Below are 13,501 nucleotides of genomic sequence, written 5' to 3' on the forward strand. Positions count from 1 at the left end.
TGAATGTAATATTGCATTTAAATTGTATAATCTTGTTTGGGGGGTAACAAAAGGGGTTTCACCTATAGGGCGAGTGTAGCAGGCTTGCATACTAATACTGCAAATTAAAGAAAAATAGGTACAATGTAGTGCAAAAGTAAAATCGTAATGTTTTTAAAGAGTCTGTGTCTCTCTCGCTCGTTCTGTCTCTCTCTCTCTCTCTCTCTCTCTCTCTCTCTCTCTATCTCTCTCTCACAACTCAAAACAGAATGTTCACATCAGTTCAGTTCAGTTCAGTTCTGTGCTGCCAGCCTAAGAGAATGCAGTCTGGTTCTGTTTGTTGTGCTAAGCTGAATCTTTTTTACTTTAAACTTTAGTCTTTTGTTTATGACACAAAACATAAGAAGATGTTTCCTTTCTACATTCTGAGCTTCATTGGTAAGTACTAAACTTACTGCAGGTGATTGTGTGTGTGTGTGTGTGTGTGTGTGTGTGTGTGTGTGTGTGTGTGTGTGTGTGTGTGTGTGTGTGTGTGTGTGTGTGTGTGTGTGCGTGCGTGCGTGCGTGCGTGCGTGCGTGCTTGCATGCTTGTATATGTATAGCACACCTGCTAGTAACATATATAACCTAAATGCAATGTAAGTTTCTTTTGTGTTTACAAAATGCATAAATGCATTAAATTTAATCCTAATGCACAGTAATTATACAGTAATATGTTGTTTATTACATTGATAATACATATATAATATGCGGTTCAACCAATTTATTTTTCTAATGCATTTTTACTGTTTTTCCAATATTTTAAAACATTTAAAAATCAGAACTAAATCAAGGTCACAGTTTTATCATGATTAAATCACAGCATGTTGTCTTATGGTTTAGCGACAGTCGAGGCAGAGCTTTTGCCCGGCTCCTGCAGCTTTGACAAAAGCACCTGCAGCTACAAATCTGATCCAGCCTTCCTCACCTGGACCCTTGACTCTATGGGTGAGTCACAGAGCCCACAAATGCAACAATTTCATCCCAAAATAAAAATATTAGCCCATATTTTACTCAAGATGTACATGACTTTCTACTTTCAGCTGAACATAGATGGAATTATCTTAAATAAATTCCTGAATTTTTCAGCTTTATAATGGCATTGGATGCTGCCCCATTTATAAAACTTCAAAAAGCACACCCATCCATCCAGCAAAAACTGATCCACAGAGTTATTAAATGTCTTTTGAAGTGAAGCAATGTTTTTTGTGAGGAAACATTTATATGTCAAACCTCATAAATTGGGCTATGCCTGCATGTGTGTTCACAAGTGAGTTGAGGTCAGGGAGAAAGCTGACCACTGATCCAACACCAAAAACCCACCCTTTACCTCAGAAGACATCTAATAAATGTATGGATTAGTTTTTTTGATGAATGGATGCCTTTATTGGAGCTTTAAAAATGGGGCACCATCCAATGTCATTATAAAGCTGAAAAGAGCCAGGATATTATTTAAAGTTGTAGCAAGATAAAGCAGGATTACGTTAACCCAGGATTTAAAATGATAATGTGAAAGGTGCAAGAGATGTTCTTTCAAACATCTGGAAGCAATTGGTCTCAATGATAACCACATCTGGAGACAGTGAAACACCATATTATTGGATCAATGGTTTGTTGTCTTTAAACGTGGCATGCAGCATATTTGCAGCAGAGTACCAAATCTTTTGCTTTTGATTTAATCTGAAAACACAGGAAATTAATTAAAAATGTATCGATTCAGAATGCAAATGTGGAGACAACAGTAGTCAAATCACTACAAGTTAAATGCTAAGTCTTAATCCACTGGTGTGTGCATGTATAAAAACAGCATGTTTAGAAATGTTTATTTAATATTACTTAATGTTAGAAATACATAAACAAATGCATAAATGGTGAATGAATTTGTATTTTCGATGAACTATATCCCTTAAAATGAAGGAACAACTTTTTTCTTCAGCTAAGTAAAGTTTTCATTTGAATTTCTGGCTGTGCTAGCACAAGCTCTTGCCATAAATGTTGTTTTTTCCGTTTGCTTTAATAAGGACACTTCATCACAGTTGACATGCAAACCCAGGAGACTTTGGGAAAGGCGGTTCTGTTGGGTCCAGATGTGGACCAGCAAGACTGGAGCTGTTTTAGGATGGTCTATCAGATCACAGGTAATGCTTCTCTGCAGGTGCAGAAGCGTACAGATGGAGATAGTTTTGATCATGTGCTCTGGATGACCCAAAGCCCATCTGATAGCTGGCTTATAGCCAGTATCGACCTTCAGAACGCTACAGAACCATTCCAGGTGAGAAAACCCACTTTTTTCTATGCTTTTTATTGCATGAATTATTTTCATCTTATCAAGTGAATGTCATGTGGCCAACTTGCCTCTTCTGTGCAGGTTATCATTGAAAGCCAGCTAAGAAAAGGCAGCAGTGTTTCCATCTTTGAGATCAAGATCTCTGACAAATATTGTATAGGTCAGTGATAGTTTATATGTGACAAACTAGAACAATCATTTGTGGTGTTTGCTAAGGCAAGAATACCTCTTAGTACCTCATATTTTTACATTTACATTGCCGGTGGTCTTTGGCCAGGCATCAGCTGGGCATCACGTTAAAGGACGGCTAGTAAATTAGGGATGTTCCGACCTTTACATTTACCGGAACTGGGTCTGTTTGTCTCATTGTCCTGGGATCGAGGACGAGACAGGGAGAGAGAAACAAAATCCTATTAGCGTAGGGGCCATTCACATGTAATGCAAGTGTCACACAGCGATGTGGTTTAAGTCAGCTCGGTTCCAAACAGGCTAACTATTGCGGCATAAGTATATTACCCATGGTTGAGGATTTAGCAAATTTGTGGACCCAGGGCGAATCTATGTATGGGGCCCCCCATATGATCTTTAAAACAGTAACAGAAACTCGTTTGACTAAGGCCAGAACCCACTGTCGTCGTTAATACTAACTTACAGTGGCAAACGGTTCTGTATGACATACTGTTCTCAAAACCGCAACCCGACCATACTTGCCAAATTAAGACTCAACTGTCTACTAATTCAAAGTTTCAACATATTTCTTAAGAATATTAATAAAATGTATCATGCTTTGAAGTGTTGATGATAATAAGGTTTTAATTTATTTATTTATTAGGTTGTACAAGCTAGCTATTGTAAGGAAGTTAAAATAGATCTGATTCCTGTGAATACAGTCTTACACAATAGCATTTCACTATTGATTTACAACTCGCTGAGGGGACAAACTATGGTAATGTACTGTGAGTCAGTGGCTGTGGGCGAGTGTGATGTCACATTAACAAGAGAATCAGAAAAGCATGTCTAATGAAATTGCTTTGGTTTAATGGGGATTACGAAAGAAGGACTGGTGTTTTTTTTTCATTATATGGTTGTTGTATGGCTGTGCCAACACACATTTATGTACAACCACCTTGTGTATTTTGCATAATAGGTGCCCTTTAAGTTTTATATGGGTTATGTTCTGATGTTATGTGTTTGTTATGCATTAGTTATTGCTCTTTTGTAAAGAAAGCAGCTTTTTATTTGAAAAATATTTGAATTCACGTTTCCTGCTAACATCATGCTCAAGGCCACTAAACTCAAAGCCAACCACCACATTAAAAGGAGGATTAACCTCAGGGAAAAATGACGTTTCCCTTAAACAGTGTCCTATTATACTAGACATCAGATTGTGTTCACATTCATGAGTCAGATGAAAGTCTTTTTTAAATGAAACCAGATTGATTTTATTCAGATCTTTTATTTGTCAGCATTGTGGCTAACTGCTATTTGCCTCAACGGTCTTGCAAAGCTGGAAAGCTTTTGTTATTATTCTATGCATGGTATGCTGGGGCACTGGTGTGAAAGTGGGGGATACCAGCTGGATAAATAAACTCATAAAAAAATCAAGGTCTGTCCAGAGGACCTAGTCTCTCTGGAGGTGATTGCTGAGAGGAGAATAATCTCCAAACTGCTGATCATATGGTTGTTGGTTTGAGGAGTAATTTAAGCTGGAGACTGATCTGGTGCAAGCACTATAGAAGCTCAATTGTGCCCACTGCATTAGGACTGTATAATACATCCAGCATGTGAAGTGACACTATTGACTTTTGGTGAATTAGACAGCAACACCCATACCTTTACACAGTATATATATATCCATCCACCCATCCATCTAGTATATCTATATATCCATCCATCCATCCATCCATCATCCTATTCATGTTTTTTTGTGTGTGCAAAATAACAATTTCTCTGCTCTTATGACTTCAAAGAGTGTGACTTTGAAGAACCTCATCTGTGTGGATATTGGAACGAGAAAAACAGATATTTGTCCTGGCGTATGGGAAGAGCAGAAGATACGACACCTGAGGACAAGACAGGTCAGCCTTTCCATATTATAATCATATGGGCTATAATAATCTTACGGAATAATTGTATAACATAATATTGAATGCTGAAATGTATTGAAAAGTGTAATCCCAATCTGATTAGTAAACAAATGAGTAAATGAAAAAATGCACTGATTACTCAGGTTGGTACACGTACGTGGACTCTACGGACACTAAAAGTTTCCAGGAGGTGGCCAAGCTGGTGTCACCAATGACGACAGTCCCCATGTCCGGCTGCTTGAGCTTCCTATACCAGCACCATCATTCCGGAGACCATCTGTTCTCTCTGTTCAGTAGGGATCAGGCTGGACAATACCAGGAATTATGGAGAGCTGACCTACCTGAGAACAACCATTTGGACTGGAATCCAGAAGCCAGGGTCAGGATACCTGTCCAAGTGGATCTGAAAGCTCCATATCCAATAGAGGTAAACACAGCCAAGCAAAACGTAGTCTCGCAATTCTGAAGGTCTGGTGTTTTTCGCTGCTTTTTCTGGACAAAGCCCGCCACGAGCTGTTGGACCGACATGTCAAACAACTAATCAGAGTTTGTTTCATCTAGCGTCACGTTTCAGACTCTACACAATAACGAGCCGGCTGGCAACAAGTCAGTTATTGAAATAACCAGCCGCAACCAAATCGCATCTAAATAAACAACATTACTCGCCAAAAAACAGGAGAGGAAAATTCAGGAGAACCAAACTTTTTGACTCCACTAATTGCCTCAAGCAACACTCTTGGACGTCTTATAGAGAGTCGATGCCGCGAACTTTGCATATTTTTGAGAATCCAGTGTTTAACTTATCATGATAACTGGTCATTATTATCCACGTGAACACGACTGATTCTCTTCCTCAATAGAACGTCAGAGTCTCCTGGAAATCCGCTTTATTTCAACCAATCAAAGACGACTTTAATATTCCCACCGGGTTTCCAGAAAAGTGTACAGAAAACATCAGATATTTAGCCAACAATCTGTGGGCATGACGTCTGAGGCTGAGACTAAGCAAAACCCAACTAGATAGGCAGGTTAAAGGCGGAGTCCACGATGTTTGAAAAACGGTTTGGAAAATTAGACGGGCCGTCTACCAAAACACACTTATAGCCAATCAAATCAAATCAAATGCCGGGTTGCGTATGTGTGGGGCGGGTCTATCAACAGAAGGTCCAGATTCTATTGGGGTAGGGGCGTGTTTGTTTAGGTGATTTCAAATATCAACATTGGCTTTCAAACATCATGGACTCCGCCTTTAACTTGAGAACTGGGCAGACATAAAATTAAGTTTAAACAGAGTTTAGTTTAAAGGCGGGGTGCGTGATTTTTAAAAAACACTTTGGAAAAGGGAGTCGGGCAGAGTACCAAAACACACTTGTAGCCCATCAGCAGTAATGGGTGTGTCTACTAATGGACACTGTTGCCTGATTTACGTATGTGTGGGGCGAGTCTATCAAAAGAAGGTCCAGATTCTATTGGGGTAGGGGTGTGTTTGTTTAGGTGTTTTTAAATGTCAACACTGGCTTTCAGAGATCATGCACCCCACCTTTAACACATTTCAGCTTTTTTTCATGTCTGTTATATATCTCACCTATCAGGTCTAATATTTGGGTATAATTTCAGATTAACCCACTCCTAAACAATGCATAAAACAAAACAAATTGTGGTTGGCTGGATTAGTCTCTCTGTCCAAGTGGAAAGCTCTTGTACACAACTAATTATGCGACTTCATTACTTTATGATCATAAACAAAAGGATGCACAAGACTAAAGGGAAATCTAAACTTGCACATGTACTGCAGATCCAAATATTTTTTTTACAAAAAGTCTTCAAAACATTACCTCATGTAAAATTGTCTGCACATCATTTATTGGCTCTACATGTTGAATCGAGATGTCCGAATAGTGCTATACCAATTTCATTGTCTTCTAAATTCTGAATTTTAAAGGGACACTTCACCCATTTGCATTAAGCTTTGTATAGTTAGAACCCCAGTCATGTTTTTGAATGGTCGTGCATCATTTCCTCAGCCGCTGAGACAGGAGAAATACAGATTTCAGTGTTGCACTTCCTTCTTTCAATGATGTAAAAATCATCATTTTGCATCATTGAAAGCAGGAAGTCCAATATCTTTGTTGAGGGGGTAAGACTACAAACACCCCTTTTCTCGATCAAATAGGCACCAAATTCGAAATGTATGTTACATTTCGACAACAAATATGACGCACTTTCAATAAAGATGAATGTTTCTACGGGTGAAATGCTCCTTTAATACAAAATTGTTAACTTCGTATATGGCTTAGGAAAAATCGTTTTTGTAATCCATCTTTAAGAATGTTATTTTGTATAGAAAATATGTATGTATATGTGTTTCATGAAGTTGGTGTTTGAAGTGGCATTCAACAGTCCACATGGAGGTTTTGTGGTTCTTGATGACATCACCTTCTCACCAGACTTCTGTAATGCAGAAACAGGTATGCACACAAATGAACTGAATCAAACACTTTTTCTGCATCTTATTGTGCATCCAGACATTTTATCTGTAGGCCTACATTCATTCCATGAGAATTGAACCCATGACCTCAACGTTGTTTTTTTTACTTATAAATATATACAAAAAGCCTCTGATATACACTCACCTAAAGGATTATTAGGAACACCATACTAATACTGTGTTAACCCCCTTTTGCCTTAAGAACTGCCTTAATTATCTCATCCTATTTATAGGTACCCGGTTGGGTCTTCTGCTGTTGTAGCCCATCCGCCTCAAGGTTGTGCGTGTTGTGGCTTCACAAATGCTTTGCTGCATACCTCGGTTGTAACGAGTGGTTATTTCAGTAAAAGTTGCTCTTCTATCAGCTTGAATCAGTCGGCCTATTCTCCTCTGACCTCTAGCAACAACAAGGCATTTTCGCCCACAGGACTGCCGCATACTGGATGTTTTTCCCTTTTCACACCATTCTTTGTAAACCCTAGAAATGGTTGTGCGTGAAAATCCCAGTAACTGAGCAGATTGTAAAATACTCAGACCGGCCCGTCTGGCACCAACAACCATGCCACGCTCACAATTGCTTAAATCGCCTTTCTTTCCCATTCTAACATTCAGTTTAGAGTTCAGGAGATTGTCTTGACCTGGACCACACCCCTAAATGCATTGAAGCAACTGCCATGTGACTGATTGATTAGATAATTGCATTAATGAGAAATTGAACTGGTGTTCCTAATAATCCTTTAGGTGAGTGTGTCAGTCCCAAGACATGATTTGCATTATTTATTTAATGTAAGTCTATGGTTTTTATCCCCACCTGTTTTGTCCTCCATAGGCAACAATGTTATCAAACATCACTAATTCATACTGAACCCAATTTCTGCTCAATGGCTAACAAGTCAGATGTGCTTCCACAGAACCGACCTTTGATCCATCAGTCGCAAACTGTGATTTCGAGTCGGGATTTTGTCAGTACACGCAGACACTGACGGGCGATCCACTGTGGAGAAAAGTCTCCATACGGCCAAACATCTACAGTGTTGGCGATCACACCACAGGAGCAGGTGCATAGATATATCTGTACAGTATATCTGCATCTCATATATAATAAATGAAGTTAATATCTGATTTTTCTATACAGGATCATTTCTGTTGGCTAACTCTCGGTTGAATTTACATTCTGGATATGTCAGCCGTCTGTTTGGACCACCATTGCCCAGGAATCAGAAATACTGTGTGAAATTCTTTTATTTCTTGCGAGGTATTAGTGGAGCAGACCAGGTCCTGGCTGTCTATCTGTATTACATAGATGGTACTCAAGAAAAAATATGGACACAGAATGAGAAGATAAGAAACATTTGGATTGAAGCTGACCTGAGCATACAGTGCCAAAGGGATGCTCAGGTAAGAGCATAAATATACACAACATCTATTCTTAAGCACAAGTTTTTAGTGTTAAAACTTAACTGCTTGTTTATTTAAAACAATTATATTTAGAGGAAATTATGATTTCTGAGTTTGGCATACTTCTCTAACATCTGTTAGCAAGGCATGCTTTTCTGTCTCATGTGATACCATTTTGTTATAGTAGGATCCAGATTTAGAGGAATAACATCTAATAGAAGACATCTTAACGGGATATGTCACCCAAAACCATAACTTTGTGTGATAAATCTCTTGAATTGAATGCAGGTGCTTATATTTAAATCATCATATGTGACACACAAGAACTCAGTTTGGCTGTATAACATCAGTGACATCAAATCCGATGCAGCACATCTAGAGCTATTTTATTTATTTCTCACAGGCAGATGTTGTACAGCTTTGCATAGTGTACAAAATGTATAAACTTGTGTATGATAGCATAAACTTGGTGCAAAATATATTATTTTAATAGCACTATTTATAATCAATTATTACACTGCTCAAAAGGGAAATAAAGGAAATGCTTCTGGTCTGTTTTCTGATCTTTCCACGTCTATGGGCTGTAAAGATGGTTTTCATCAGTACATGCAAAAATGTCTGGAGATGTGGTTCTGTTGGTCTCGATGACATTAAGGTCAGCTCTGGTGACTGCTTAGCATTAGGTAAACAAGCTACATGTATTACAATTTGCACCTTACATTGATTTACTGATTTATTCATTTTGAATAGAAATGTAGAAACTGTATGCCTTTGCAGCATCATCTCCGTCAATCCCGTCTCAGTGTAACTTTGAAGCCGGTTTCTGTGGATACTCTCAGGATAAGGCAGACACAGGTGACTGGATTCTGGCAAGAGGACCCACACCAACCTCATACACAGGGCCGAGAGGAGATCACACTACTGGAGTAGGTAAGTAACTTTTATCTGTTTCAGAAGCCATTTTGTTCTATACAGTACGTATTTTCTGTTTGTATGTTAAAGACGGTGTGCCCGATCTCTGAAAGCCAATGTTGACATTTGATATCACCTAAACAAACACGCCCCTACCCCAATAGACATTCTTTTTATAGACACATACGCAACCCAGGCAACGATGTCTGTTAGTAGACACGCCCCTTATTTTGGTACTCAGCCCGACTACCTTTTCCAAAGCGTTTATCAAAAATCACACACCCTGCCTATAATTAATAAAGAGAGGGAAAAATAAATGTGGGTGGTAGTTAAAACTTTGCTAAAACAATAAAGGTGGTGGTGGCCTAAGACTTTTGCACAGTACTGTACTTTACCAGAGTTCTGATAAACAATAGCATGTCATAGATGTTGTTTATACTGCATAAATTGTACTAAACCTGGACTTTTTCCTTTAAAATGTCTTTACTCTGGTTTTAGGTCATTATTTGCACATTGAGGCATCACTTATGCTACCTGGTAACAAAGCTCGTCTCCTGTCCAGCTCACTGCGGGGTTCTAGAGAACCGCAGTGCTTACAGTTTTACTATCATATGTACGGCTCAGGGACGGGTCAGCTGAGTGTTTATCTTCACACTGGACAAGACAGCGAAGACAAATTGTTATGGCACCGCTATGGAGAGCAGGGTGTGTCCTGGCTCCGAGCTTCAATAACCTACCAGTATGACCAACAACACCAGGTCAGTTGCAAAGAACTACATTACCCATAAACTTTTTCATCTGGTTTTTGCTTTGGGACACAAATTTGACAGCAGAATCGAAAATAGTTTATTATATAAAATAAAACACAATGTTTCGGCCGCTTGTCTCACCTTGTCACAAGCCGCCGCGCGAGCCAGATATGGGGAGGGGGGTTTGGCTTGTGACAAGGTGAGACAAGCGGCCGAAACAAAAGTAAAAAAACTATTGCTGCGTCCGAAACAGCCTACTACTTACTATATAGTACACGAAAAGCAGTAGGCGAGGCGAGTAGTATGTCCGAATACATAGTATTCGAAAAACAGTATGCGAAAAGTACCCGGATGACCTACTACTTCCGGTTATCCCATGATGCCCCGGGAGAGGAGTTATCCAACGAAGAAGACGAGGCATGCGGTTGTTTTCGCGCTGAAATGACATGATGTGATGACGACGTATATCACGTGATGTAGCAACATGGCGGATATAGTACGTCCGAATCTCATTCATACTACCAGGATTCATACTATACAGTACCTACTGTTTTAACGCTAAGTAAGTAGGTACTTCATCTAATTCAGTACCTACTATACAGTATGCGGTTTCGGACGCAGCCTATATCGCTCCCAACCGTGGCAAGCGCTTCCTTTCTAATGCGATCACCCCTTTGGCTTCACTTCCTGTCTCCATATATGGAGTTCCTGGAGGTGTCATAATGCAAAATAACAGTGCCAGCAAGAGGGGGTAAATTTAAATAAACTGAAGATTAAAATGGCCCTAACACACAATTTCCTTAATATCAAACACTGATTTGTTTCTTACATAGCCACATAATGTGCAAAATTGTTGACTTAAAGGAACAGTATGTAAGAAATTGATATCAATTCATCATGAAATGGCCCTGATATGTCACTAGACATTAAGAAATAATTTTCATTTCAAATACTTATATCACTCACAACAGTGGTCCGGCCAGGATATTGTCATTCAAAAAGTGAAGTTGAAGCCCTCAACTGATGTTTATGTTGTCATGTGTATTGGCCACCAGTTATGTGATTGCAGTACCAGTTTTAGCCACAAGTTTTGTGATTGCAATACCAGTTTTGGCCACAATCCTACATACTGTTCCTTTAAAGGGCACATATTATTTTTACAAGATGTAATATAAATCTCAGGTGTGCCTAGAATGTGTCTGTGAAGTTTAAGTTCAAAATACCTCACAGATAATTTTTTATAGCATGTCCAAAATGCCCCTATTTGGTTGGGAGCAAAAAAGTGGTGTTTTCATGTCTGTACCTTTAAATGCAAATGAGCTACAGCTCCTCATTCCTTTACCAACAGGCAGTGAGCGTTTTCAGTTAAAATAGAAACAAACACATTTAGAAAAACTTTTGGGTAAAATCAACTAGGCTGTCAGTGGCCAGTTTGTTTCTGTGGCGTCACATTAACAAGAGAAGGGACATTCTACAGAAACGTCCACTTTTGGTATGGCAAGATGTCTATAACATTTAAACTTAAACCACATTATTAGATTACTCTTTAACTTATGAGTACACATAAGTGACAGCTTAATGATTTAAAAAAAAAAAATCTAATATTGCCACATTGATGGCTCAAAAACACTGAAAAAAATCATTCATTCAATTTACTCAGTTTTTTTAAGGTAAGTGGTTGCAATCAATTTATTTAAGCTACATTTAAAAAAAATTTTTTACTTTACTTTACTAATCTTTTTTTGTTTAAATGTAGCTTAAATAAATTGATTGCAACCACTTACCTTAAAAAATTGAGTAAATTGAATTAATCATTTTCAAGTGAATGTGTAATTGTTCAATAAACATATTGTTTCAATTTAAATATAAAAAATTTAACCCTAAAGTGTTTTTCAAGAGTAATATTTCTGTAAAGGTTAGGGACAGAACAACTGTAGAATGACCCAAAACATCATAATCAAATGAGACTGCTTTTGTTCAATAGGGATTAAAAACAAAGGAGAGGGTGGAATTTTTTCATTGCATGGTTGTTTTGTTCACACTGCCAACACACATTTATGTCCAAACACCTTGTAAAACTGAATTTTTGCATAATATATGCCCTTTATTAACAATTGAAATTGGAGCAGTTAATGACTAGAGAAAACTTATTGGGGGCTATTTAAATATAATTTGATTGGACTGGCAACCTTTGATGTCCACAACAAAAGAACAAGAAAGCATTTGTTGGCATTTTAAAAAGTTTAGAAGTCAGTTTTGCCATAGTTCAATTTAAAATCTAGTCTGTGACTACACAGACTTGTGAAACCAGTTTTGAGATGACTCACAGCTCTCCACACAACTCTTGAATATCAATGTGATTTTCATAAATATTTGATATCTGCTCATCCTACTCTTTCATAACTTTCAGATTGTGTTTGAAGCCATGAGAGGCGCATCTGTAAGAAGTGATATTGCAATCGATGATGTTGTTTTTGAAAGAGGACCGTGCAGAGGTAGGCCTATTCCTGATAAGTTAGTTATCATGTACATTTGTTAGATAGGTTATCATAAATGTATTTTAAATACTGTTTTGTCCTTTTATCTTTACAGAATCTGTTAATGACCACATCAGCCTACTGAGCCCATCTGGAAATGATATTAATGATATTCAGTGAATGAGTTTTTTTTTTAAAAACTGAAAGAACAGAGAAAACTTAAAACATCTGAAACATCTGCATGCAGTTTTCAATGAGGGTGAATGGAAGGAAGTAACTGCATAACTGAATTATGCTTGTTTTCACATAGACTAGTTGCAGAAATATGCGAACACTTTGGATTTATGCACCTGGATTCATGCATAAACTAAGCACAAATATTATGACCACAAAAAATCTCACATAGGCCTTTTCTGCCACTGTATGTGTTAACCTTTAGACTTTGTATATTGTTCTGTTTATTACTAGAAGGTTTTAATAATTATATTAATATAATAAACTTATAGACCTATTCTACATGCTTGATTTAATTTGCACTTCAATACAATGCAATGTGAATAAAATATTAACTTTATTACTGACTGTGTGTAAGGGGCATGTGTTGGCTTTATAACATTTAAGGTATATGACACCAAGCTGACCATACTACCAGGATTATTTATTACACTGTTACTAAATAGATAAATAGATATGAAATGTTTGTCTTTTTATAAAAACAGTCAAGGTCTGTTTCATTGTTTTATTGCTAGACTAAGTAATAGGATTGCAGATTTTTGTTATTATATAATCAGATTATTATGATTTTCTTATTTGTTTCTATATTCTGCTTTTGTGATATAAATGTTTTATGTAAATGATATTTACCAATAAAAGATAAAGCACAAAAATTTGATCATGCCATTATTTAATTACACACGCACGCAAACATTGTATATTTGACATTGCATGCTTTTCAAATGTTGTTTACACTTTTCTAAAGTTCCTTACTGCCATCTAGTGCTGATTTTTTTAGTAACAACACAAGTCTGGCAATCTGGCAACCACAAAAAGACATCACGTGGGAACTCGTAGCCAATCACACGACT

General features: G+C 37.7%; 1 protein-coding gene across 1 annotated transcript; it reads left to right on the plus strand.

The window, feature by feature from the left end:
- The first annotated feature begins 256 nt into the window (after positions 1–256).
- Positions 257–13,288, plus strand: mamdc2b (MAM domain containing 2b). The gene is made up of 14 exons (XM_055209066.2): positions 257–417; positions 862–966; positions 2,040–2,290; positions 2,387–2,465; positions 4,276–4,383; positions 4,536–4,819; positions 6,767–6,860; positions 7,792–7,938; positions 8,016–8,278; positions 8,868–8,961; positions 9,056–9,208; positions 9,689–9,948; positions 12,350–12,434; positions 12,532–13,288. Exons 1-14 carry the CDS (start codon positions 387–389, stop codon positions 12,594–12,596), a joined length of 2,019 nt encoding a protein of 672 aa, XP_055065041.2. The 5' UTR covers positions 257–386; the 3' UTR covers positions 12,597–13,288.
- Positions 13,289–13,501: the final 213 nt, after the last annotated feature.

The sequence above is a fragment of the Misgurnus anguillicaudatus genome, chromosome 12 (genome assembly GCF_027580225.2).
Source record: "Misgurnus anguillicaudatus chromosome 12, ASM2758022v2, whole genome shotgun sequence".
NCBI lineage: Eukaryota > Metazoa > Chordata > Actinopteri > Cypriniformes > Cobitidae > Misgurnus > Misgurnus anguillicaudatus.

Excerpts from the sequence above, each read along its gene's own strand:
- mamdc2b (XM_055209066.2), top strand. The coding sequence starts at position 387 with ATGTTTCCTTTCTACATTCTGAGCTTCATTG. Across the intron at positions 2,291-2,386 it reads ACGCTACAGAACCATTCCAG|GTTATCATTGAAAGCCAGCT; the intron begins GTGAGAAAACCC and ends TCTTCTGTGCAG. Across the intron at positions 6,861-7,791 it reads CTTCTGTAATGCAGAAACAG|AACCGACCTTTGATCCATCA; the intron begins GTATGCACACAA and ends GTGCTTCCACAG.